Consider the following 26807-nt stretch of genomic DNA (forward strand, 5'->3'; position numbering starts at 1 on the left):
GACTCCGCCGCAGTCCCCGCCGAGCGCGCCGGCCCCGCCGCCCGCGCCGCGCCCCGGGCGCACGGCCGCTCCGCCCGGAGAGGGTCGAGCAGGAGCCGCCCTCCCCGCCGCGCCGGGGCCCGGCTCCGCCCGCCTGGTCCGGGCTGCCCCGAGCCCGCGTCGGGTTTCGCTTTCCGGCGATCGTAAATAGCTGGGTGTTTGTAAACAGGCGCTGGGGCACATTCCCGGCTCTGAGCTCATTGTTCCCTCCCTTCCTCTCTCACTCCGCGCAGGGCTCCGGGGCTGGGGTGAGGGGTGTCTCCGGAGCTAGGAGGTGATGGGCGTCCAGACCCCCAAAGTGAGAAAATGCAAGCATTTCCTCTCCTTGGACCGAGTGTCTATCTCTGACAGCAAAAAAACAAAAACAAAAAAACCCCCAAAAAACTCTGAAGCCGGATCTGCAGACAGCCCCAGCCACATCCCCACCCCACCGTTCCCGGGACTCCTTTCGCAGAGCCTTTCCCAGCCTGGCTCCCGCTCCCGCTCCTCCTCCTCCCCGCTCGCTCCCCTCTCGACTTTCCGACTCAGGAGTCTTTTCGTTCCGAGAACCCGGGACTTCCCTCCTCACCCCCTTCCGCCCCGAAAAAACCACTGGCAGACCCCGATCCTTTCGAGGAAAGTCCTGAAGTCCAATGCGCGGAGCCCCATGCAACATAAACTCCCGCCACTGCCTCTGCCTCCTCTGCCTTGCCCCGCATGTATTCCCGGTTTATTTTCAAGCAGCGGCTTTGGGGAGAGAGAGGAGAGAGAGAGAGAGAGAGAGAGGAGAGAGAGAGTCTGGAGGGGGAGGAGGAGGGAGGGGAAAGAATACGGGAAGATAAAGCCGGCGGCCGGGCTCCGCTGGCCGCCGCTCCGCGCGCGGGTGCCCGGGGGGTGCGGGTGCCGGTGCCCGGGAGCGCGGTGTCAGGGAGCGAGCGCCTCCCCGCCTCCGCGGCGCGGCCGGAGCTCGCCTCGCGCACCCACCCCTGCCGCGGAGCCGACTTGCTGCAGCCCAGTGCATTGTGTAAGACGCGACCTGTTATGGCCACCACTACTTCCGGGTTCTAGCATTCTGGTCGGAATCCACCTCTCCGCCCGTGCAACACACACTTTACACACGCACGGGGACTGCGAGCGGGCAGCATCGATTGTGGCTCCTTTAAGACAAACTCAGACAGACATTTTTTTTTTTTTTTTGCAACCCTCCTCCTCTAATCTCCCTCCAGTGCAGCAGTTGCAAAGAGGGAGAGGGAGAGGAGAGAGAGAGAGAGAAAGAGAAAGAGAGCGAGCGAGCGAGAGAGAGAGAGAGAGAGAGAGAGAGAGAAGAGAGAAGAGAGAAACTGATTAGGAATTAGGACCGATTCTAGGGAAGCGAGCAGCGCTAGGGCTTTTGTGCATTTGAATATGAACATTTGAGGTGTTCTGACCAGAAGAAGACAGAGCGGATGATCATTCATTCACCACGTTGACAACCTCGCCTGTGATTGACAGCCGGAGTGGCAGAAAGCCATGAGATTTGGTAGTTGGGTCTGAGGGGCGCTGGCTTTTTTTTTTTTTTTTTAACTGATTTTTTGGGGGGGAGAAAAGATCTGCTTTTTTTTTTTCCTTTTTTTTCCTTTTTTTTTTTTTCCTTTTTTTTTTTTTTTCTTGCCCCCGCTGCTGTCTTGGAAACGGAGCGCTTTTATGCTCAGTGACTGGGGCGCTTTGCTTCAGGTCCCGTAGACCGAAGATCTGGGACGAATAGCTCACGTTGCTGGAGACGCTAAGGGATTTTTCGTCCTGCTTTTACATTATTTTTTTTTTCTCCGGGGGAGTTTGCGTATTTGTTTCCTTTCACACTGGCCTTAAAGAGGATATATTAGAAGTTGAAGTAGGAAGGGAGCAGGGAGGCCGATGGCGCAAAGGGTACGTATTAAAAAAAAAAACGACAATTGTGGAACTCAAATGTGAAATTAAATTGAAACGTGTCTGAAAGACATTGCTAAAAAGTTTCCTTTTTTTTTTTTTTTTTCCTCTCTGTCTTTCTGAATGAGGCTCCTAAAGCCATGGCCTAAAGCTGGAGTATTTATTCTATGCGTTTGTGAACTTATGTATGTTACATGTTAATTCGAATAATCAAGTTTTCTGTAGATTCCTAACCAGCATGTATATATGTATAAATAAAAATACAAGCTGGGGCAATCACCTGGTTAAAAAAATAAAAAAAAACAAAAACAAAAAATGCTAGATAGCTAATGCTATCTGAGCGTTCAGAGAGCAAAAGTTTAGAGCTTTTTAAAAACTAAAAGAGACAGCTAGAAACTTCTGCTATGTTATTGATTATGTTCATCTTTAATACCATTAGAAACATTTAGCTATTTAAAGCCAATAACTTTGTCATAGTACAACTTATTGGGGGTCTAGAAGCATTCATCTTTGAAAAAAAAAGTAATTTTAATGTGCATGGATTTTTATGCAAGGTAAGCCTTAGAAAGTTTATCTTAGACAGCCCTGCACTAATTGGATACTTAGCACACAGCTACTCACTTTTAAAATGCAATACTAATTTCCCCAATATTCCTATTTGAATGGAAATGTAGTGAGAGTAAAGTGAGACAATGACAACCCAACTGAGGTAGTTTCTGAAGAGAAAGAGGGTCTGCAGAAAGCCTTCCTTGCATAATTTGTGTCCTGGCCCTCAAAGCCCTGTTTGCAAAAGAAAGTTACTAGGCTGACACTTTTTTTTTTTTTTTCTCTCCTTTGGTTCAGGCAAATGTCAGCGTTCCTTCCAAACTCCTTTCACACCTCTGGCTCTGAGGAGATGAAAGTGGCAATTCCTCTTTTCTTTGAAAATCATTTCACTCTCCACGCCTTCCAATCTTGAGGGGGAAAACGCTTGCCTGGAATGAACCAATGAGAAAAAAAAAATCTAAATAGCTAAATTTTGCCCTCAAAAATAGTGACAATCGATCTGAAAGTAGTGTTTCTAGAGGAGGAAGATGGTAGGTTGTATGTGCATTTGCTACTGAATTTGCTTTCAACCTGAGGAGTACCATTTGCCTTGTTAACTTCTAGTCTCGGAGAAACTTCTTAAGGCTAGAAAAATAGAATAACTAACTGTTCCAACAACAGATTTCCTTGACTACTCCATTGGGGTGGAAATCACCTGATTCTAAATTCAGCTGTAAGGTACAAGAAAAACTCCCCTTCTCCGAGTTTCACTGATAAGGGGGCCAGTTAGTTTTGTATAATAATTTAGCAGTTTGTCTTGGAAAGCAGAGGACATGCAGTGTCTTACAGGACTGCCTAACCTCTTGCTGGCAGGGAAATAAAGGAAGGAGCCTGTCTGAATTCACGTGCTTGGTGTAGCTGTCCCCATCCTAAACTTTTTTTTTTTTTTTTTTTTTAATTCCCTCTGATGAGAAGGGGCTGTGAAACGAGGCGGGCTTGCTGCCCTGTCCTGGCACGTTTTATTATTGTGATTTTGCGTTTCCTCCTATGGAGACAGGCATGGTTTACCTTCCACCCTCCGGGAGAGAGAAGCCTCCCTTTCTTTCCTTCCTTTCTTGCTACAGGATTCTGAATTTCTGAATTAGTTGCTAGGGACACAAGTGAGGGCATGACCATTCACCCTAGCCGGGTTTCACCGAGAATCCTAGAATTTTTACTTAAAAAAATCTTTTAGATTTAATTAAAAAAAAAAAACCTCAGCTTTTAGAGATGCAAGGCCACCGAAGTCGAGGTTGAATGATCCCGCTGGACTGACATTATAGAAGCTCCCTGCCCTGCCGGTCGGTCCCCCCTTAGCCCGCCTGGCCTTCTGAACCTTGTTTCTCTCCTGTGTGTCATGCAGTACGATGATCTGCCCCATTACGGGGGCATGGATGGCGTAGGTATCCCCTCCACGATGTACGGGGACCCGCATGCGGCCAGATCCATGCAGCCGGTCCACCACCTGAACCATGGGCCTCCTCTGCACTCTCATCAGTACCCGCACACAGCTCACACCAACGCCATGGCCCCCAGCATGGGTTCCTCCGTCAACGACGCGTTAAAGAGAGATAAAGATGCCATTTACGGGTAGGTACAACTGGCAGCAGGTTACATAGCCGAGCCGCGGTGCTAACCCTGTTTCCCTTCGCCCTCGGTCAGGGGAAAGCCAGAGCTCTCGGGACTGGAGATACGGTGGTACTGGGTGACTTTTCATTCGCATTGCATGGAGAATGTGGGAGGCTGCCCCGCCATCCAGGACGCCCCCCTCACCCTGCACGCTCCGCCACCGCTGCCCAGCATCTGGGTCTGCCCAGGGAAGGGGTCGCCCGGCAGGAGAAACTGCCCAGGGGTCCCTCTTGCTCTCTCCGAGGGTTGGTGTCCCGGCTGGAAGCTCTGTTCTGGGAAAAGCGTTGGGGGTTTGCTAACTGTAGGCGCCTTTGTGTGGGAAGGAAACTTTTAGTTTCAGGGAAAATCTTTTAAGCCACGGATTGTCCTGACTTGCTAAGTTTACTCAGCAGCCCTGTGCTGGCTCTGCCACCGCACAATGAAACGCAGGGAGGACGGTGGCAGGTCAGGCAAAGGGAACCAGCTTTGCATTTAGAAAGTTTGAGCAGGTAGCCGAGGCAGTCCCAGAGAGGAGCTCCGTCTGAATGGTTGCAGGCATTAGGAAACTCCTAGCCGCTGTAAGACTTTGGGATCCGAGGTGAAACCTGCAGGAAGTAGAAGCAGAGATGCGGGGTGCTACGGGCCCGGGCCCTGTTGTTTTCTGATTGCAGTTCCCACCGTTTTTTTCTGCTGGCCATTCCATCCGACAGCGGGCTGGTGAAATCCTTTGAAAGAGACTTGTGCCTACTGAGTGCTGGTGAATGTGGGGGCCTCTTTTTTGACTTTGCGGCAACTTTTACTGCATCTATTTACAAAAATTAAAAAAAAAAAAGGATCATGCAACACTGACCCTCCCCGGCTGCACAGCCGCTCTGCTTTATTTTTCTGGTCCCTTGTGCCACGGGCTGGTTTAAATCCCAGCGTCCTCTCCGCAGCAGCATTCCCTGCAAATGGTTTAGGCTCCGGGGACAGGACATTTGGGGAAGCTTTCAAAAGGACCCCAAGCTGTTACATTCCCAGCTGGCCTGTGAGAGCTCATAAAAGACTCGGGACACCTCCTTGGGCATGAGGAGACGCTTTTTCCCCCTTTCCTTTATGGGCTGAGATAAGCGACATCTAGGCCCCTCGCAGTCCCAGCTGCCTGGCCATGCCGCAGAGACAAAACGAAAGGCTTTCTGGCTCTCCAGCGCGACCATGGGCTGGAACTTTCTTTGGGAGGGGTGGTGGGGGTGATCGGCGAAGGCACCGGCGATGTGCAGGGAGCCGAGGAGGCGCCTCCTGGCTCTCCGAGGGCTCCCCGGGGTGGGGATCCGAAGGTGCAGCCCCCTGACAGCCGGTCCCCCAAGCCTTGGAGGTCCTTTTCCCAAGTTAACTGAGCGCCGGGCACTGAGATCCCCAGCCCGGGCTGTGCCAGGCCGCCTCGGAGGAGCCCATGGGAACGAGCTCTCCCAGCCCCTGTGCCCGGCGCCCCCCTCAGGCTCCGGGTCCTGGATGTGCAGCCGAGGGGACCGGGCCGGTCGAGTGGGAAACTTCATTCAAAATGGCTGCTGGAACCCGCTTGGGTTTTTATTCTCAGCAAATGTTCCCAATTTCTCCGGCCAGATAAGCTGAACCGATCCTCAGATACGGTTCTGTCCGTGGCGCAGGGCCTCCCAACTCCGGGGCCCTGAGAGGAAGGGGAGGTGAGCGGTCACCTGGGTGGGGGGTAGGGGGGAAGGAAAAAAGTAGATGACAAAAACCAGGGAGGGGGTCCCTGCCTCCAGCTCCTCCGGCTGCTTTGCTTGGGCGCCCTTTTTCCCTTCCCCTGACTCGGGACTAACCATTGTGTTGTTTGTGACTGTTGTATTTTCTTGCAGACACCCCCTCTTCCCTCTCTTAGCACTGATTTTTGAGAAATGTGAATTAGCTACTTGTACCCCCCGAGAGCCAGGGGTGGCGGGCGGGGACGTCTGCTCGTCAGAGTCATTCAATGAAGATATAGCCGTGTTCGCCAAACAGGTCAGCAAAATAAATGTTTAAAAAGTAAAGGGGGAGAAAAAGGGGGACCTCCCTTCCCCCCTCACCCACCCAGCACATTTGCAAGAGTCATTAGCAACTAGTCCACTCCAGGCCATGCCTGCTACAGCTACCTTGAGATGTCCCTCCTGTTTAAGTAGTGTCTGCCGGGGGGACTCAACATGGCCCATCCCCATCCCCACTCGAGATGTAGAAATCCGTGGCCTCTTGTAGAAAACCCCCTTTATAAAAATAAAACCACAGAGTAACACCCCGCGCTGCAGCTGCTTGGACTGGGGGAGCTAGCTGAGCAGCCTCCTGCAGAATCCGAGCTGCTGGTGGGAGGCACCCAGAGCTGGGGGCTTGTTCTCAGCCTGAGTCTCCTCCAAGTGTGTTTGCATGGGACGAACTCGGTGTCCCCGAGTCCCTCCAGGAGGCTCCCTCCTGGCCCTGACAGTGTAAGGAGTCAAGAATGTAGGGAGGCGACCAGATTTCAAATGTTTGTTTTCTCCCCCCCCCCCCAACCCCTTTCCCTTCTCACTTGTATTTAGATTCGTGCAGAAAAACCTCTATTTTCTTCTAATCCAGAACTGGATAACTTGGTAAGAGCGGACCCCTTCCTCCCCTTCCTCAGCGCCCCCCCACCTTTCCCCTCAGCCCCCCAGTTTCGCTTGTAGGGCCCCGAGGTTTCTAGACCGCTCTGCCCTGCTGCCGCTGCAGGTCTGCTGCAAATGTGTCCGTCTGTGGACAAGAGGACCGGGACAAGATCCCGGGAAATAAATTTTTCTGGAGAGGGGCCGCGAGCAAGCGGCACAGAGAAACGCGAGCTTTTGTTTTTTATGACAACCGGGCAGCGCAGCTCTAATCAGCGCAGGGATTTATCTCAGGGCCTGTCAGCGTGTGTGCTTAAACTTTGCAGACTTCCCAGCCCTCAGAGTTGCCTGGGGAGGGGCAGCTACCAGGCAGGAGCCCCCAACCACCAGTTTGCCTGAAAGGTGTGCAGAAGGCAGCCGGACGTTTGCAGTGTGAAAAGCCACAATTCTGGGGACTCATTTTTTTGACTGTTTTCCATGCACACCTTCCAAGGAAACGTCTAGTCCAAGGATGTGGCCCTTTGGGGGTGGGGAGGAGGCCGTGGGGCTGAGAAAGGAGAGAGAGCCATGGGGGAGGAGAGTGTTTATGATCCCCACTTAGATGCTTTGTTGTTGTTTTAGCTATTTCTTTCTCCTTAAGAAATATAAACCTCTAGATCGTACCCAGTCGCTGCTATTAAGTTTTAGTGTTATTGCCATAAATCAAAATAACTCTATTTACTGGGGGGAGGGGAGTGGTGGGCTGGAGGTGCTAGAGCTGTGACAGCCAATTTTCTGCAAACCGGGAATGGGATGCTCATTCTTTTTGTGTCTTTGCAGATGATTCAAGCCATACAAGTATTAAGGTTTCATCTGTTGGAATTAGAGAAGGTAATTTTTCTGGCCTCTTTTTTCTTTGGCCCCTTCAAACACCCCCCCTCCCCCAAACACACAGGATGGGGGAGGGTTCAGCATGGCTGAAGTTCAGGCTTCTGGAACATTTGCATAAATGTCTTTCTTTCTGGTAATTAGTGTCAAGGCCAATTTTTGCATCCATTTCTCTTTGCAGTTTAATTACAATTTCAGCCACTAAAACCAGGGATCACAGACGCCCTAGCCTTGTATTCATTCTTAATACCTTGCTGGCTTTGTATAAATAGTTGCAATTCTATGCAACCCCCTTGATGTTAAGAATGCTTTTGTGAGTTGCTTCACAGGTTATACCTTTGTGGCCTCTTCTCTTCCTCTTCTTCTTTTTCTTTGCTGCCTCTGTGGGGGTGGTGGTGGTGGGGGGAGTTTTGTTTAGTTTGAGTGAGTTTCTGGAAGACAGTCTGAGAGAGCAGCGGCAGGTCAGATGCAGAGGAGAGGCGGCCGAGTGGGGGTTGGGGGGGAGCGGACAGGGAGTCTGGAGGAGGTGGTGGGAGAAACACATTAAATGTTTTGCAGAGACAAAGCAGAGTTGGTAGTTGCGTCAGTGTCTTGAATCTGCAAAATCCTGCACACACCCCACCTTCACACTCAAGAAAGGGTGTGGGATAATACAATTGTGCTAGCTGTTCTATAAATCTCAGCCATAAAAACTTAATGCATTGTAATTCAAACTAACATCAAATCGCAAGCACACTGGGGCGCCTTGTGAATTTTTGCATGTCAGGGATGACTGGGGCCTGTGAGAGACCGCTCCACTTGCATCTAAATAGTCTGAAGCAATCGTTTTCCATTTTATATTTAAAAATCAGTTTGATACATTTTTGTGACTGTAGGTCCCCCCCCCCCATATATTGATTACTGGGAAATTGACTTCCTTTTATTTTTCCAAAAGAAGCATCCTAAAATATGCTTCTTATGGATAGAAACCCTAATTTCAAATATTACAGGGACTTGGGTTGTCAGGCATATATCCTATGCCACCACAGTACCGGTCCTTTGAATATATATTATATATATCATATATCCCAAATTACACAGAGATGCATTTTTCCTTAGACATATTGGGGAAAGGACCTATGATAAAGTCACTGGATGGAATTAAATAGCTTACCTTAAATGTCACCCACGCAGGTCACCCCTCTAATGGCCACAGCCCTGGAAGCAGATGAATTTAACACGGGTGTTGAATACGTTGTAGCCTGTGAATCATCTTGTCACTGTCAATTTTCTGGGATATCTTTATTTTGCAAGAAAAGAAAGTTATTCCTAATTCTGGATGCGTCTGGGGGTCTCTGGAGGACAATTGCCCTGTGTTTCCCCTGTTTGGAAGTTTGGATCTCACAAGGGGGGGTGAGGAGGGGTGGATTGCACTTGTCAATGTCATTTATCCCCTCTTGATTATATTTCCATTTTTTATTTCTGTCATAATGTAGGTACACGAATTATGTGACAATTTCTGCCACCGGTATATTAGCTGTTTGAAAGGGAAAATGCCTATCGATTTGGTGATAGACGATAGAGAAGGAGGATCCAAATCAGACAGTGAAGATATAACAAGATCAGCAAATCTAACTGACCAGGTATGCGCTTTTCAATTTCAACATCCCTGGGAAGAGGAGAAAAAAAAAAATCTGTATGCATATTGCTCGCTGGGTCACTACCACCTCCTTTTATTATTTGCATATGATTAAGTCCCTTTTAGATACATTTCCATCGAAATGAAAATTTTTGAATAATGTGGCTATTATTGCTTCATTAAGGCTGGCTCTGGGATTCGACGTGGAGAGATGAGCTTGCAAAAGCTTTTGCCTGCAAACTTGACCTGTTTCTTGTCGCTTTTAATTTTTGTCTTTATTTTATTTACCCTCCATCATAATGGGAGTATTAACTGCCAGTGACCGCCTCTGATTGTAGGGCTTTGTTCTGGGAGCACTGCCCCAACCCCCCCTTCTAATCTTGAAGAAAAGGAAAGAGTAAGGTCTTCGTATTTCTTATTTCATTAGGAATAAACCCAAGATAGGTGGTCTCAGGAAGACAGCCAGGGTTTGAAATCTAGCAAATGCTGGCTGTTTTCTCCCTGTCTCTACGGTTCATTAGCCTGTCTTGTCAGTTTTCCTCGGCCGAGCGCTTCTAGACCTCACTGAGCATTGCTTTGTGCAGTGCTCGCTGCAAGCTCGCCCATTTTATTGTACTTCATAGACAAAATAAGACAGATAAATCGGACTTTTCTCCTCCACCTTTCCACTCATCCTCCAGCTGGTACGTGCTCCCGGGCCCTCTGGGATGGCAGCTTTTGGAAGTGTCAGCATCAGGGCACCTTGGCGACTCCCTCGGTGTGGTTGGGTGGGGGACCTTGCGCCACCTTGACTCCCAGCTGCTGCCTTTGGCTTGCGGAGCCCCCTCCTCTGGCCTTCTCCTTCCAGGCCCTTCTTCCACTGCATGGCTAAGTGGGGACCACTTCTATTTGGACTTGCTGTGGGGATGTGTCTGCGTGTGTGTGTGTGTGGGGGGGGGATTTCTCTCCCCCTCTCACTCCAACACCACTGTTTGCTCCCAGGATCTCTCTTTCTGTCCAGTCGCTGCCTCTCTGGATTGGTCCAGAGGAGTTTGCAAAAAATAGCGTGAAAGTGAAAACGTGAGGAGTGGGTGGGATAAAACAGGGCTCATGACAGCTCTCCGTTGCGAATTGTTGCAACGTGCGCCTAGAGATTTGGGTTGCACGGGCCTACTCCGCCTCTCCCTGTGTATATAAGGGAAGGAAGGCCCCGAGTTGTTTCTCTTTCTGACTTGGCACGTGAGCCCCGTCTTGGGGGAGCCATCAGCCTGTCTTTGTTAGGCTCAGGGACCGCCAGGCAGGCAGCGTTCCTGGCGAGCTCTGCCAGGATCTCTGTTGACCAGTGAGTGGCTCCTCTTGCGGGAGTTCTTGTCCGCGTGCTTTGCTCCCCAGGTCTTGGTGTCATCTCAAAGTTTTCCTTCTCGCCAAGGTCTACCCCTGCAAATAAATCCCAAGCTTTGATTTCTCTGGGGAACTCTGGACAGAGGCTGAAGCCTCCTTTCCCCAGGAGCGGAGGGCAGGCCGAGCTGAGCTTGCAAAGCGCCGGCGTGCAGCGTCCATAACGGTTATTTGGATAGTTGCAAACTTTGGACCGTGTAGACAAGAGCCTCCACAGTCAGCCTGCGCGATCCTGGCGCAGCCCTGCCTGCCGAGGTGGGGAACCTGCAGGCGGCTGTGGGAAGGGGGACTGGGACGGGGGAGGGGGCTGGCTTTGACCCCGCGGAGGGGGCTGCCCTGCCTCCTGCCCGCCTCAGCCTCCCCAGCCCGCCCCCCCCCCCCCCCAGCTGTTACATGCAGATTCCACCACTGAGGAACCCTGGGGTAGCTGCTGTTGACTAAAAACCGTCATCCAACAAGCCTAACTAGAAAATGGGATTCTAAAAAAGCTTCTAGTGCTGGGTACATAAAGCTATTTGAGCAAATTACAAGAACCGCTTAGGGGCATGAATGAAATCAACACTTTAATTGCCTCCAAAATGAAGATTTATGCCCCCGTTTTCTCAACGAATCGCGATTTTATTAAAGGCAAAGATAAAGGACCAAAGTTATGGGGCAATTTTGGGGGGAATACAACATGGATATATATGCCATCAGCGAGTTCTTCCCCCTTCCTCCTCCGGCAAACTTTTTGTGCACAATGACTTTAGCTCGAGCTCTGCAGGTCGGTAGGCACTTCTAGTGGGTAAAAAAAATCGCATTTTGTTCTCTCCCCGCCCCCCCCGGCCCCCCACCTAGGAGATGAGAGGCTTAGGGCGGGGGGCGGTTTCGCTGCTCTGGCTGAACTGGTGGTGCTGTTGGCCTGGGCGCATGGGCGCGCTCTCGGGGACCCCCCCCCCCACACACACACCCAATTCCCTTAGGTCCCCAGCTTCCCAGCTCCCCTAGGTCTCAGAGGGTAGGAGGGTAGCAAACCCAAGTTCAGTCGGTCTAATGGGCCGCTTCTCCAGAGCCAGGAGCGGGGTGCCTGGGCTCCCTTTGGAGCAAGGAGCGCAGCATGCGGGGCGCAGAGGGCTGAGCCTCCTGTTCCGGGAGGCTGGGAGCAGAGACAGGGCACTGGGGCCGCCTGGTGGGCGCCCGCTTCCCCGTCTGGAGCTTGCTGGCCGGCCCCTAGGGGCGCTGGACCCCCTGGTGGGGCGCCCTGGGAGGGGGGGGGGAGACCCAGGAGAGACAGCCCGGCCACCTGTCTGCCCCGGCGGCGGCGGGGGCCGCGGGAGCCTGGGCGGCGGAGGGCGCGCTGCGGGATCGGGCTTCAGGTGCGGCGCGAACGCGGGGCCTCGTTAGCTCATTAACCCCTCCGTCTCTAGGGCCCGCTGGAGGCGAGGTTTATTTTATTTTCCTTTTTTTTCCCCCTCGGAAGGCGTGAAGACTGCCACCGGCGGGCGCAGGGACCTGGGATCGACGGCTCTGACCGCTTTCCCAGAAGGCTTAGTCCGTGGAAATCCACTTGACCTTATAGGGCTGTTGGCTTATTTTTATTTTTATTTTTAAAAATCGCATTTAGATGAAGGTAGGAGCTTTGATCCCCGTGCCCTTGTCCCGTCTTCCTCTGGTTCCCACTCCTAGACTCCGAGGCCCCTGCGGGCGCAGCCCTCCCGGGCGCCCTCTCCCGACAGCCGGGTCCGCGGCCTCCGCAGGGGCGCGCGGGGCGCGGGGGACTGGGTCCCCGTCCTGGGGGTTTCGGGGACTCGGCGGCCGCGGGGGATGAGAGCCGGGCTGCCACTCGGGTATCGAGGGGGACTCGGGTGCGATGCGTCGAGGCCAGGGCCGGGCCAGGTTGGTGGTGCAGAAAGAGGGATGCAGATCTATGAAGGGACGAGGGGGATGTTTGGGGGTCCAGCGTGGAATTGGGGGCGCCCAGAGAGGGGTTAGGTGGGGAAGAGCCTGACTGCCCAGCCCAGAGGGCAGGTCCAGGACGCACTCCGAGAAGGAGCCGTCGAATGGAGCCGGCCCAGGGCTGTCTGTTGTTCGCCCCTCCCGGAATCGGAGCCTTTTCCGCTCCAGGACCCGGTGGAGGGAGAGGGGAGAGAGGAGCGAAAGGTCGCCGGGCCCCTAAGGCCGCCTCTCCGGTGGCCCTGCCTGCTCCTAGGGAGCCGGGACTAGCAGGGCCTGTGCTCCGGGCCCAGCCGGGCTCTCCCTCCAGCAGCAGGAGGCAAGGAAAAGGTCCCTTTGGATTTACAATTTTTATTCAACAGCAGCTCTCCGGGGGATCCTCGGCTGAAATCTGCATTTAACAGCTCCGGGGCTGGGGCTGCCAGGCTGCACCGGCTGCGCCCTGTTGCATGTTAATCCAGATTTGTCGCTGACATCCAGGGAGAAGCAATGTGGCTCTCAGGGATGGAACCAGAGAGCCACGCTCCCCGGGCAGGTTAAATGCCAAGTGCTGGTGAGCTCCCAGGGGAGGGGACGGCTGTCTACCGGGGCGGTGAGGCCCCGGCTGGAGAGGCCAGCCCTCCCGGCCTCAGAGATCCAGGGCAGCCCGGGGCCAGTGAGCTTTGCTTCCCAAGTAAGCCAGGGAGCCCTGGTGGCGATTGTTTTATTCTAAAAGTCCTGAATGTTCTTTCCCAAGCATAGTTTAAAAATCAAAATTCTTAACACTGAACTTGTACTTGACTGAAAACATTCCCTCCCTTGCAAAGTAGAAGGAGGATGCGGTCTGAGGGGGAGATTTGAGCTTTGTCTTTTGGAAAGGTGTTTATGGTCAGGGATGGAAGGGCAAGGGACAGCCTAATGTCCTTGATGAATGGGATCTGCTGTGTTAGAAAAAACAAATAGCAAAGGCCATCGGATATTGGCTAATACCAGAACTGTGGGCAATTTATTTTCGTCCAATAAGAAAACTGGACACAAACATCAGGAAGCAGGAAACTGGTGCGTTGTCAAGTAGTTTGTTTCTAAATGCTTACACATGGATACATCTCATTTAAATTGTAAATACTTCACAGGGTCCCACTTAATGCCTTAATCCTGGAACCTCTCAGCCCACGGGCCTTGCAAGCAATGGGGTCTTGGAATTATCTACTTTTCCTTTTGACTGTTGTCGGGGGCCATGTGGTGCACTCTTAATTTCTTTTTTGAAATATGTCAAAGGGAAATTATGGCACGATTCTCTTTAATGATTAAATAATAAGGTGTTGACTGCTTGTCACTACACGGGCTAATTGGGATGTTCGTTCTAGGCCCTTTATTACTTAGAATCCTTTGAATTAAAAGTTAGTTGTGTACCAGGTGTGTTTTCATTATTCCTTCCTGATTGGCTTTTAGTGTGTATTTGTGTGTGGATTTCAGAGTGTGGATGTATTGATTCTTAATAGGAGCTGTTGAAAACATTTTAGAAGAAAAAGAAGTATAGGTTATATACAGATAGATTGAGGCCAATTACATTGTTAAATGTCTGAAAGTCTCAATACTAGTACAACAGAAGTTATTCTCTTTTCAGAGCACCTCTCTCCCTCTCTCTCTCTCTCTCTCTCTCTCTCTCTCTCTCTCTCTCTCTCTCTCTCTCTCTCTCTCGTTTCTTAGTCCCCAGTGCGAGTTCAGTGGGTAGTGGAAAGCAATGATGCTAATGCTACTTTATACAAGGAAAGCCCCATAACTAACTGTTGTTCAGTGATTTAGCTGGGTCTGTGGCAGTAGGTCACTCAAATAGCAATCCTTCTCTCATCAGAACAACTCCATCGCTCACGATTTGGAAATACATAGAGTGGTTGTGTGTACTGTTGCTATTGGTCCTAACTTAGGGACTTTTATTAGAAAACATGGAGAAGCTTAAATAGTAGAGGAAGAAGAAAAGGAGGAGGATGAAAAAGAGGATTAAAATAGGAGCCCTGCTTTCCAAAAAGTAACTGGAAATACCATGCTATAATTGTCCAACTTTGAAAAAGAAACAAATTTTAAATCATTATGCTTTTAAACACTCATATGTTTAAATGTTAGAATGTTTGTCCTAGTCCCAAAGATTTAAAACACAGCTGTTGCTGGGCAATGGAGGGAAAATGATGCAGTAAAACTCCATACTCTTAAAAACAAAGGCTATTTGTGGTCTTGTAGTAGAAATGTAGGTTCAGTAAGGCCAAATAGATAGGCTCACAGTATTACCACAGGGGCCTTCTCTTATAAAACTAGTTTACCTTCCCTCGAAGGTGGAGTTGGAGAAACTGGGAAGAATGCATAACAAGTCCCATTAAGACACTTGTCATAAATGAAAATACTGCCAACACGCATTCAAATGAAGTATTTTCCCATTGATAATGTTATGCTTTCCATTGCAATAGCAATATTTTCTTCTGAAATATAAATACGTCAAGCAAATGTGGGATGCTAACGCTTTAATAAATGATCATTTAACCATCAAACACAACCCAAGTATGTATACAGAAACTTTTAAAGGAAAGTTGGCACTCAGCCAAATTCCTATAGGGACTAGCCGGGAGATGATCAAAAATGGGCATGAAGTAAGACTTCCTGTAAGAAGGTCTATAATTCAACATTATTTGACTCCACTGTCAGGGAGACAGTTGAAGGATAGTAAACTGATATGGTTCTCAGTCATTTTTGTTACACAGTCTTAAATGATTGCAACTGTAGCATTTTTGTGGCCTTTTCTGGATTATGGTATTTGCCATATTTGTATGAAAGTAGTGCTTGACTTTATGTTATGAGACAAAAATTTTTGCCATTTCTCCTGAGTGCAAAAAAAGATATATTAAAAATTTACTACATCAAAATTATGGGAAAGCATTCTTTTACAAACAAAGACATAAAAATAGAAGACACGTGACAGAGTATCTGACAGTTGTGCATATGTTAGATTTAAAGGTTTTCAAAATTGCAAGTAAAACAAGACTGCTGTAAGCCACGTGGGGCTCAGTGTCCTTACACATCAGGAAATGTCTGGGTATAATTCCTGTGTCAAAAGTTAGGGTCTAAAATGTAAAATCCAGTCTCCCCATTTAAATTTTAATAATGCTTTCAAAATTTGACTTTTGGGACCCAGTAAAAGTTTGGATATTTTACTATTAATACTTGTGAAGAAAGGCTGTTTGTACAAAATCAGATTTGGAAAAAATTCAAGCTGATGAGCATGTGTATGCAGTGTAAAAGATAAGAGGATTTCTTCCCTCTATTCTTAATTTAACATGCCGAGATTTTAGGATTATAGAAATCTGGGAAAGCTTTTGGGAGTCTTAAACAACCTCTCCAAGAAGCATACCTGTATTGGGCAATCGCTGGATTTCCCACTCTTATAAATTGGACATTTTAATAAGTGGTATAAAAGATACCCTGTGAAATAAACAAGAATATATCCATTTAAATATTTGTCACTAGAATCCAATTTCAGTCAGCTTAATGCATTCATGTGTGCAGAATTAAAGCAATTGGCAACACTTTATTAAACTCTCTCAGAACATTCTCTCCAAAAAGCATTTCTTAATCTAGGAAATATGTTCTTGTTAAAGGAAAACACCACAGTGCAAATCTCTTGAAATTATTTTATATTTCTTTACTTCTTGGTTTGGGATTCCTAAAATATTTCATAAAGAGTTATTCTCTGGCGAAATAAGCTTATTTCTACATTTATTGAATTATACACCTGTGTTTTTTTTTTATTGGTATAATGAGTATATACAGTTAAATACAAATTGCAACCAGAACTAAGTCATTAACTCTCTTTAAGATATGCATTAAGCATGCTATGGCTTTTCCATGACATATGCACTACTATAAATGGATGGAGGGTGAATAAACAAGTTGTGAAAATAAGTTTTACATTAATCCTCAAAAAATACCCTTCTATAGTTGATTCTTCCTTTGATATTTTTCATGACTCTATTTACAAGTAATAGGATTTATAATCATGAGGTAAAGAGCCTGGAATATGAAATGTTATGGTTATTTTTAAAACTTAAATGAAATTATATTTTTTCCATAGAAAGAAATACTGTTGCTACTAATGAGTTTGCTAAAAAATCACCACAACTTTTTATGAGTTTAATAAGTTTAAGCAACATTTTATAGTCTTGCTACTTTTTTCATTCGGACACAATACAGAGTCTTAAATTTTACAATGAACTGAAACATACATTATTCTGATTGATTTGGACAATAGTAGTTAGTAAATAAATAACATTTTGAGTGATATTAGAATTATTCCCTGACATATATGCTAACTTGGAATTCATTGCTGTTGCTGGTAAATTCCCGTTTCTGTCGATCTTTTCCTTATTCACAACACACAAAGATAGATGTCTATTCTTCACTCATTATAAATATCTTGGTTGTTGGTTAATGTTTAGCAAGGCAGAACTACAGCGCTTTCTTTTTCTGATGACTTCTTTCCTTCTGTTAGGTAAACCTCCTGTGCCTGTGATTTGATCTGGAACCACTTGGTTAGGTCACATTTCCCTATTTGAGAACCTTGTGGGCCTCTGTGCACACGCGGGTTTATTTTCCTGTGAAGATGAAAAATATCACTCACTTTAGAATGGGAATGAATGGAGAACCAAGTCTTTACACTTTCCCAACCTGTGCTTTACAATTAGGGGAAAAACTGAAAACCGTTGTTCTTGTTTGCCCTCCTATCAGCCCCTTTCTGTTCTTCCTCTATAAGGCCTAAGTGTTTATTTTCAGTGACTGTCTTCTTAACTGATAGTCCATATTTGATCCCAGGCCTCCAGGATTTGCATTTTATTCTGCATTTGCATTCACATTATGTCCCACAGAAACTCTTTAAAGTGAAGTGTGTTTCTGACGATTATGAAACTCTGGAAAATGAAGTTTATAATGAAATCAACAGTCATCAAAGGACAGTGAAGGGAAGGATTTGATGTAGAACCAGAGTTTTCTAAATCCCATCCTAACTTGTCAAAGGCTTATTTATCTCTCTTCCTTTACAAATATTAGACGCCGAATGAATAAGAATTTCTTCGGCAATAAAACTCCTCCTAATGTCTCTGTAACTATTTGGATGTGTTCTCGAACATTAACTTGATTTGATAGACAAGCTATAATTAACTGTGACCTATGGTGTTTTCTGTTATTCAGAGACTATTTCTTAGTGATTTGAAAACTTAATTTCCAGCTGAATGGTGTACACTGTCTGGGGTTATAAAGGCATACTTACACTATTTGCAGGAAATAGTGTGTGTGTCTGTAGGGCTTCAAAAGTGGATAACGGTGTGTGTGTGGGGGAGGGAGGATAACGATTTTTACAATGTAAAGTCCTAGCAAACTAGTGCAAATGTACTCTTACCCCCCACCCCCCACCCAAGGTAGCTTCCTTTCTATTATTCACTGCAATGTTAAAGTTTTTTTTACACTGAAGGGGGGAAAAGAAAAACTCACAAAGAAACAACCTTGTGTATTTCGTGGGACAAAAAGTCATCCATGGCATTTTAAATCTAGTTATTTCATTGATCATAAAAACCAGTAGTGTAGCGAGAATTAAAAATCGCAGCCAATAGGTAAGATGGTAGCTACGGTGCTACCATCAGAATGGACATTTTATGGGGCGTTTGGGGTTCACTTGGAACATTTAGTTGAAAGTTCCTACCAGATCTGGAGTTATTTTACCCCCCCCCCCCCACTTCAGTATATGTTAGTTTAAGAACTTTGTGATAACTAACTCACCATGAAAGGTTACTTTTATTTGAAATTGTTCATTCATAAGAGACTCCGTCTCCTGAGTACCCACCCTGCCCTTCACTCTTGAGCAGTTTGGATAAATGTATGATTTATTTACAGTCTATTGTATACATTATTTATGGGAAATATGCTATAACTCCACAGAGCATATGGAATTTATCTTTGCCAGATATGGGTGGCCTCTCTGCCAAAATTGGCATGGACCTAAGAAGATAATATGGTTACAGATAAATCTGGGTGTACAGATAAATCTCATTACACATTTGAATTTCATAATTCCAGATGCAAGTGCATTTTCCCATTTTTTATTTTAATTGTGATAGTTTGGGGGGCTCTAGTTTCTGCCAAAGAGAATCAGGAGCTTAACACTTTAAATTGATCGTGGTGATAAATTGATTTCTTTGAGGGGGGGAAGAGATACTGAGTAGCAGAATCATTTAACCTCTTCATTTCACTCAGCATGCTTCTCTGTCCTTTAATGTGTTGTACATTTTCTGAAGAATATTGTCCCTGGAAATTTTAATCCTGGGTGTGCATGTGGTGGCGTGGCCTATGGTGGGATTTTGAAAGCTCTGTTCAATAACAAAATCATCAAGGGAGATATCAGACTCATTGTGTCCTGCATTTCCTTGCCCAAAGTAATGGAGACACGTAGACGGTGCTTGTTCTGTGCATATCCAATGGACCATTGGTGTTCACGTATTTTTTTTTTAGTCTAATAATTATTCAAAGCTGGTATCCATCTGCATTTGTGCGAGCATAAACATTTTTATTCTGGAATTTGGAATTTGCAGCAACTCAATTTTATTTTCCAAATTACTCTGCCATTTCAATTAAGTACATTGTTCTTCCCTCTACTGTTTCGACATTCTGAAGATTTGCTTGCCACCCTAATAGTGAGTTGTTTGAGCATCTAATATTTATTGAGGGCATGTAAAGAACATGCCAATAGGAAAAGAGGAGAATAAAACATGAACAAATCAATGAGGGGGCTTTTCTTCAGGTGTGGTATACATCCAATACTCCAAATACTCTATAACCGTTAACATACGATGAATGGCCTGAAGAATAATAGCCTTGGGGATGGCTGAAGAAAGGCATTCTGGTTAACTGGAATTCCTTAAAAAGTGCACCCACACCGCGACTCAGCCTCTTGCTTCTGGAATTCACAATTGCTTTGGCTGAGCTCTCAGTTAAGTGCCTTGAAATATAGAAAACTTGGCCATTCCAGGAACCAGTAATGTAAATTAAAGTTCAAAATGCTTTGAGAAAAGCCTCTCCGGTGATTTTGCCCAAGATAAATGACGAAAGAAGGAATAATCCACACACACACACACACACACACACACACACACACACACGTCTCCACATTTAACATTGTGAGAGCTTAAAGAGTTAGAAATCCTGGAGGAATGTTAGGTACTTCCAAAATAAAAGTTGATTGAAAACACAAAAAGCTGAAGTGCTTCCAGAAAGAAAACCACAGGGAAATTGTAAAATCCCCTGTTGCTAATTGTGAGTGGATATCAGTGGTAAATATCCATTTCCAGGGTTCTTTTATCCAAAGTAGAGTGCCATAGGTACTTGAATTCCAGACTGCATGTTGACTGATTCCCCCCCCCCCCCCCCCCCCCCCCCCCCGCTTCTTACACCAAAATTGTGGACTTTCTGGACTGAGCGTTGAGAAGTAGAATAGAGAAAACTTCAGCCGCACTAGAGGAAGGACCAGTAAGCGCACGGATTGTCACTCAGCTACAGCAGTGTCCCAAGAAGCTATCTTCACTGTAGAAATAGAACTCGGCTGGGAGAGTGTCCACCTCCACGAGCCTCAGTTTCACTATCTGTAGCATGGGGACAGTAATAGAACACACATTAGTGAGTTACTTGTAAAAGTTACATAAGAATGCATATAAAGCATTTAATATAGTAAACCTTAAGTAAACAGCACAGTACATTGAATAATATTTTATCTTTTTACTTGTATTCTGCCCAACTATAAACAACATGCTTTTGACTTGGGGTGGGGGAAAGATTGGGTACTTTGTTGTTGTTTTTTTTTTTTTTATCATAGAGTTTAAGAAAAATATTGTTTTAATTTTAATGAGGAGGGGTCATTAGCATTCTGATTCCACTATAGTGTCAAAGGGATTGGTCCCTCAGCTGTGTTGCTGAGACAGCACAGTGAATTGCTACAGATTTGCTCTCACGTCCAACTTCAAATAGCAGTTATGTGCAGATCTTGTGCTAAGTACCTTTCCCCCACATTTCTGAGTGCAAATGCGACATGGCTAAGGTCCAGTTGCTCACAAGGTCTTGTTAGCTGCTTGCACTCAGAATACAGTGTTTTCTGCGTTAGCAGATGTTCTTTTGCTAGGATGGTTGCCTAGAAAATTCGTGGTTTGAAATTGTTTCATATAAGACACTTTTGAGTTTATTTTATCTTAATTTGTTTGCAGAATGAGGAGCACTGAATGCTGTTACAAATGTGAAATAAAACATTGGGAAGCAAGCAAACATATAAAAGGGATTTTATGACTCCAGGTACACTGGCATAATTTAAAGATTCTTCTGCCAATCCTAATAGAAAGGATGGGAAAAGTCTCCGGATTTCAGCAGAAAGCTTTTAGCAGATAAATGAAGAATAAAATTTTAAATATTTTGGTATAAATATTTGGAAATATATGGTGCCAGGTGGATTAGAGCGTTTTAAAAAAATGTAAACATTTAACTCTGCACTACGGTTCATAGATACGATTTCAGGAATGGGAGCTCATAGAGTCATTAGAATAATTTAATACAGGAGTTTATTTTTATTAATAGCACGCCAGCCACAATACGATGGCATAGGAAAAGGAAATGCTATTAAGACACAAATTAGAACTTTGACTAAGATTCCTAGTGTAATGAGGCTTTATCATCTCTTCAGTTTATGAGATTTTTTTCCCCTCCACAACAAACTGCTTAGTAGAATTTGAACATTCAGTGCACTTGAATAATTTGTGAATTACTCATCTACTTTCCAGTTTTAAGATTTTATTTATTTATTTATTTTTATAAAACCGATGGTCACTTCTTGGTAGCAGTTTCTCTCTGCTTGTAACTTCTTTTCCCTGACGGTACCTGCCCCATGCAGGAATCTAGATTCTCTTCTGAGGCCACAGTGAGGTCCTCACGGGATGGTGTTGGCATTGATTCTCAACGTAAAGCAATTGGGCAGGATGTATCGATATGTATCAGGGCGGTGTGGGTTTCTTACGGAAAGCTTTCGGAGTATTTTGGGTGATGGTTTATATCGGTAGATGTTTGCTTAGCATTATGGATTCATTTAAAATGTGGATGAATGAGTTCAACTGTGCAGATGAGTGATGGCCTGAGAGCCTCAGAGTTGAGACCTTAAAGGTATCAGACTTGTGGGCCATAAGATTTTAAGGGGCATTGGGCAAGTGACCCACGGTACGTGGCTCAGTCCAGAGCCTCCTGGAGTCCCTGCCTTCACCGCCCCTAGCAGCCCTGCCTGGCGGAGAATGGGGCATAATAGTCTTGTGCAGGACAGCAAAGTATTTGAGGGTTAGAGGACTTTAAAACTGTGGTTGACTGCCAAGCTGCTTTACATTTCCTTACAGTCTAACATTAAAATTAAGTTTCCCACAGTTTTTTTGCCTGACTCCTCCGTGCGTGGTGGGTGTATGTTTGTAGTGTAGGTGTGAGTGTGAGTGTGTGCTTGTGCGTCTCCCCGTGTCTGAACCCGAGGCTTCAGTGATTCCTGGAGCTCAGTCACCTGATACAAAACTTTTCCTTTAAAGATGAAATTAGTCCTTGGAGAATTTTCACCAAAGGCAAAAAGAAAGGGGGGGGGGGAGAGCACAAAAATTCTTCTCCTCCTCTTTCTATGCCTCATTACCCAGAGAGAGAGGATTCAGTGTTTGAAAAATTATCATTTTTTGTAGGTTTTATTTGTGGTACGTGAGAACTGGGAAATGAGCTCAATTTAACAGATGCTGTCTCTGCCTCTGCAAACTACCCATGACTACTATCATACAGTCATATGTGTGCGCTTAGGAATGGTGTGTGTGTGTGTGTGTGTGTGTGTGTGTGTACTTAAAGCAACACATCACAGTTGCTAAATTGTTAAGGTTTTCCAAATCAACCTTATTTGATGCAGAACTAGACACGCTCAGGTTGTTTGTAAAGACACTGGCTGGCACAAGGCAGTCATTAAAGCGGAGTCATAACTGAGGGCTAATTGGATAGTCATTGAGATGCGTTGCCAGATTAAAGTCCTCCGTGGCAGATATGGTCGGGCTGGAAGGGTGCGAAGAGGAAGTGCGGTGTCTCGCTGAGAGCCGCAGATTCGGAGAGCGGTGCTGGGTTGCCATGGTCTCACCACCAATTTGCCATCTGCCCTGCGTCCCCAAAATTACCCTTCAGGCCTCTCTTAAGTGGGGCAATAAGCATATTTTATCGTGGCATTAAAAAGGGCTCAACAAGAACCCTGGCAGGCCTACAGGCTTGGCAGAAGCAAGGTGGCGAGGGCGGGGACAGAGACAGGGAAGGAAATGAGAAAAAGGAGAGTGGATGGAGAGAGTCGGGAGAAGTGTGCAGGGAGATGACCTCCCAACACGTGGGCCTCCCCGTGGAAGGCACATGTGGGCCCTACCAGGCACTGCGTCAGGCTGCTGCCAGCTCTGCCCAGCACAACCATCACCTCCCCACACTTGTTCCTGGGTCAGCAGGACAGAGCGTGCACTTAGAAGAGGTTTCACCTCTAGGCCGTTCCCAAGGACATTTTAATGCAACCCCTGCATCCACAGCATGTGAGCACCCTGAAGTATTAATCTGTGAGCTTCTGATATTTAAAAACATCTCAAAGCTCACAGGGGAAGAGGGCAGGTGTATTGTGTTCAAACAAAACACCCTGCTCACACTTGTCATGCTTAAGCGAATTTTGCTTAATGATTTCCAGGGATTCTTTTGAAATCCATACGAAGAATTTCACTTTTTTTTTCTTTCTTTTTTTGCTGAATTACTTGAATTTGAAGTTGGGTAGACATAGCCTCAGGGGCGTATGTTTTGAGAGGAGCAGGCTTTACCTAGGGCTCTAGCAAATTGTAGGCGCTCTTTGGTTGTGGAGTGAGTTGAATGCTTACATGCATAGTGTGTTCCGGTTATCAAGCAGGTGTCACTAAGATTTTCACATAGGAGTGTCAGCATATCAGACTTCAGACTTTGCTTTTTTGAATACTCACCCAAGAATATGTTCTTATTGAGGAGAGAGAGGAGAGAGAGAGAGAGAGAGAGAGAGAGAGAGAGAGAGAGAGAGAGAGAGAAGAAGAAGAAGAAGAAGAAGAAGAAGAAGAAGAAGAAGAAGAGGAGGAGGAGGAGGAGGAGGAGGAGGAGGAGGAGGAGGAGGAGGAGGAGGAGGAGGAGGAGGAGGAGGAGGAGGAAAGATGGAGACAGCAATGTGAGAGAGAAACTCCTGCAAGTGCCCCAACTAGGGATCGAACTCGCACCCGTCTGGTGTGTGGGACGATGCCCCGACCAACTGAGCCACCCCATCAGGGCCCCTAACAGACTTTCAAATACTCATAAATAAATGAGAATCTCAGCATTTCCTATTTCTCCACTTCAAACACATACAGGTAAACATGTGCCTTTTCATAGTGGCGCCTCTGCATGGGTCTTTCTGGTCCCTCTTCCTCAGATGACATCATTGATTGAGAAACATATAAGGAATCATCAATCTGCTGAGGTTCTGTGCCTTTAAGGATCCTAAGAGACACTGTGTAGACAGAGAAAGGCTGGCAGAGGGGACTAAGGAGATGTGACAACGCTGGAGATGTGGGATGGTGGCCCTCAGTGACCCTGTCTGCTGTGTGTGCTTCGTGGGCGAGCATCGTCCTGTGTGTGTGCATGTATGTATGGACACGTGCAGATGTGGGATTGGAGTGTGTGTATATAGGAGCATCACACACATGGCTGTATTCCCCACCTGGACTGGTAACTCCCCTGGCCTGAACGGGCTGATGCGCAGCGTTTTCAGGCTCCAGAGATCATTTATTCAAGAGACTCTGCTGGCTTGAAAAGTTAAATGAGAAGAGCAAGAGAAACCTGCCCATGGATAGGTGCAGGCTAACTTTCAGTTTTGAACACTATGATGATTTCATCATATTTTTTTTTTACAGAGCTGCTATGTATGTCAAGATCACCAGCCTCTCATTTATCCATATTTTGGAATAGGACAGGAAGTGTAGAAATTTGGGAGAAAAGAACCCCACTATTTCTGGCCTGAACAACAACAACAAAAAGATTCTGGCATCCTACTGATGTGATGGATGACCAAGAGAGAAGATATGTCAAAGTGCTTTGTATTCTGTAACATGATTTATAAATATTAGGGATCAAATTAGACTTGATAGGGTGGGGAGGAGCAAGCCACCTGTAAAATCATGTTATTTGAAGGTGAAAATAAGATCAGTTTGCATTCCCTGAGCACACACCAGCTGGGAGATAGCCCAAGGCATACCAAGCTGTATGCTAAGCCAGCTCAGGTTAACCCTTCCTTCCAGAAGGCCTATAAACTGAATACACCTGTATGTAGATATTTCAGGGTTGACTAGGTCAGCCTGTGTTGTTAAATGAACAACTATAGTAAATTCTATTTATTGAGTCCTTGCTGCATGCCTGGAAATTTACATATGTTATGTCTGCAGAGGAGTATTTTTTTATTTCCTTTTACAGATTAGGAACATGAAGCGTTAGGGAGGCTGTGACTTGTTTAAGACCATGTAAGTGTCGTCGTCAGATTTCACACTGGGATATGTGTAGCTTCAAGTTTCCTTTCTTTGGACTGTGTTCTACTGCAACTGAGTGTTAATATATTTTTATGGTGGTGTGTGTTTATGTGAATGAGAGTTTGTGATATGTTTTTAAATCATGCAAGTCGTGTTTAGATGTTTTATGATATTTAATATAGGAGAGCATAGCATCCAGTGACAGTTTAACACAGGGATCTTCTATATATCACTTAAGTTATTCATTTATTTATTCAAGAACATATTTGTATCTAATGTGGCATAGACATTGTCCTGGGAGGGAGGGTGGAAGGGTGACCATGGTATAGTCCAGGGCTGCAGAACATTCACAGTGTAGAACTGTAGACAGGCACAACAGGCCACCACACAACAATATGAGAGTCAAGTGACAGAGGTGGGCATGAGGTGCTCTCCGTGCTCTGGGGAGGAGAGCCTCACCCATCCTTAGGGAAGTATGTGTGTGTGTGTGTGTGTGTGTGTGTGTGTGTGTGTGTGTAGGCATTCTGGGGAAGGTGATATCTGAGCTGTGACTTAATTAAGTCAGTAGGAGGTGATCAGGGGCTTGGACCAGGCAGGGCAGGGTAGGGCATTCCCCGCAGGAAGGAAGGGTGAGGAAGGGTGAGGAAGGGCCTGAAGGGCTGAGCATCCTAGGCTGTAGGGAGCTGTTAGTCCATGGACAGGCATTTCCTGAGTGTCGGGCCCTCTGCTAGATATGCAGGATGCAGAGGTGAGCACAACCTGTCCTCATGAAGCTTATATTCTAGTGCAAGCATGTCAAACTCAAAGGCTAACACAGGCCAAACACATGAGGCATGTGGCCCACGGGGCCATGAGTTTGATATGCTTGTTCTAGTGGAATAGAACTCTTTTAAAGCTAAGGAGTGATTTGACTTGAACTCTTTAAAGCTAGGAGGACCTTAACAAGAACAGGAATCTCCAAGTTGAAAAGTGAGGAATTTATTTGAGAATTACTTAGGGGGCCTACTCAGGGGCGAAAATGAGCAAGACTTGATGCCTGACTGTGTGGTGGGGGACGGGGAGAATGTGTCCCAGGTGGTTCTGAAATTTATGCCATGGATGGATGGGCTTATACCCACTGGGATCAAGAACAAAGGTAGAATGTATAGAAGGTTTGGTGGAGAGAGTTTAGCTTGGACTTGCCGAGTGACATGGACATCTCTGTATGGAGATGGTTTAGCAGCAGTTGGCCATACAAGTCCAAGACCAAAGAAAGAATCCAGAGACATAAATTTTGTAGCATAGGGGTGATAATTCATATCACAGCAGTGAAAGGACTTGTCTAATGAAAAACGACAGGAAGCCCTGAAGTATGTCCAAAATTAAGGCACAAATAGGAAGAAAAAAAAAAAAAAAAAAAAAAAAAAAAGAAGTCAAGAAGGAAAAAAGCCATCAAATGGATAGCTTCTTTCAGGTGGAAGGAGAGTTTGGGAAGTTGCAGTGTGTCTGTGGGAAGGTTGATGGGACAGTTTAATTCGCTGAGCACAGATGGAGTACTGAGTGTGCCCTCTACATTGTGCTGAGCCAGGAAAGAATAAGACAGGGAAGATTCATATACTAGCCTGGCTCTGGAGGAGCCTGTAGCTAAGGAGGTTATCACTTCCATGTCACTACTTGACACTAGCTCTTAATGTCAAGTTAGAGTATAGACTCCATGATCTCAGGTCTTTCCAGCCCTAGTTTCTTCAT

At 46.3% G+C, this 26807-nt stretch overlaps 2 protein-coding genes across 7 annotated transcripts in view; both read left to right on the plus strand.

Annotated features, from left to right (window-relative positions):
• The window catches only part of MEIS1 (Meis homeobox 1), a 136783-nt gene that overhangs the window by 603 nt on the left and 109373 nt on the right, over positions 1 to 26807 (plus strand). Inside the window, exons 1-6 of one of the 6 annotated variants that reach the window (XM_036435544.2) lie at positions 1670 to 1923; positions 3851 to 4077; positions 5952 to 6093; positions 6642 to 6692; positions 7503 to 7553; positions 9026 to 9172. In XM_036435544.2, coding sequence (XP_036291437.1) covers positions 1912 to 1923; positions 3851 to 4077; positions 5952 to 6093; positions 6642 to 6692; positions 7503 to 7553; positions 9026 to 9172 — 630 coding nt within the window. In that variant the 5' untranslated portion in view covers positions 1670 to 1911. Of the gene's footprint in view, positions 1 to 1669; positions 1924 to 2783; positions 3000 to 3850; positions 4078 to 5951; positions 6094 to 6641; positions 6693 to 7502; positions 7554 to 9025; positions 9173 to 26807 lie in introns of those variants that run through there. The other 5 variants (XM_036435540.2, XM_036435546.2, XM_036435543.2 and 2 more) reach the window with 5 other exon arrangements.
• Positions 317 to 1461, plus strand: LOC123652227. The gene is made up of 2 exons (XM_045580832.1): positions 317 to 1312; positions 1344 to 1461. Exons 1-2 carry the CDS (start codon positions 317 to 319, stop codon positions 1371 to 1373), a joined length of 1026 nt encoding a protein of 341 aa, XP_045436788.1. The 3' UTR covers positions 1374 to 1461.

This window comes from Pipistrellus kuhlii, unplaced genomic scaffold, assembly GCF_014108245.1.
Source record: "Pipistrellus kuhlii isolate mPipKuh1 unplaced genomic scaffold, mPipKuh1.p scaffold_m20_p_13, whole genome shotgun sequence".
NCBI lineage: Eukaryota > Metazoa > Chordata > Mammalia > Chiroptera > Vespertilionidae > Pipistrellus > Pipistrellus kuhlii.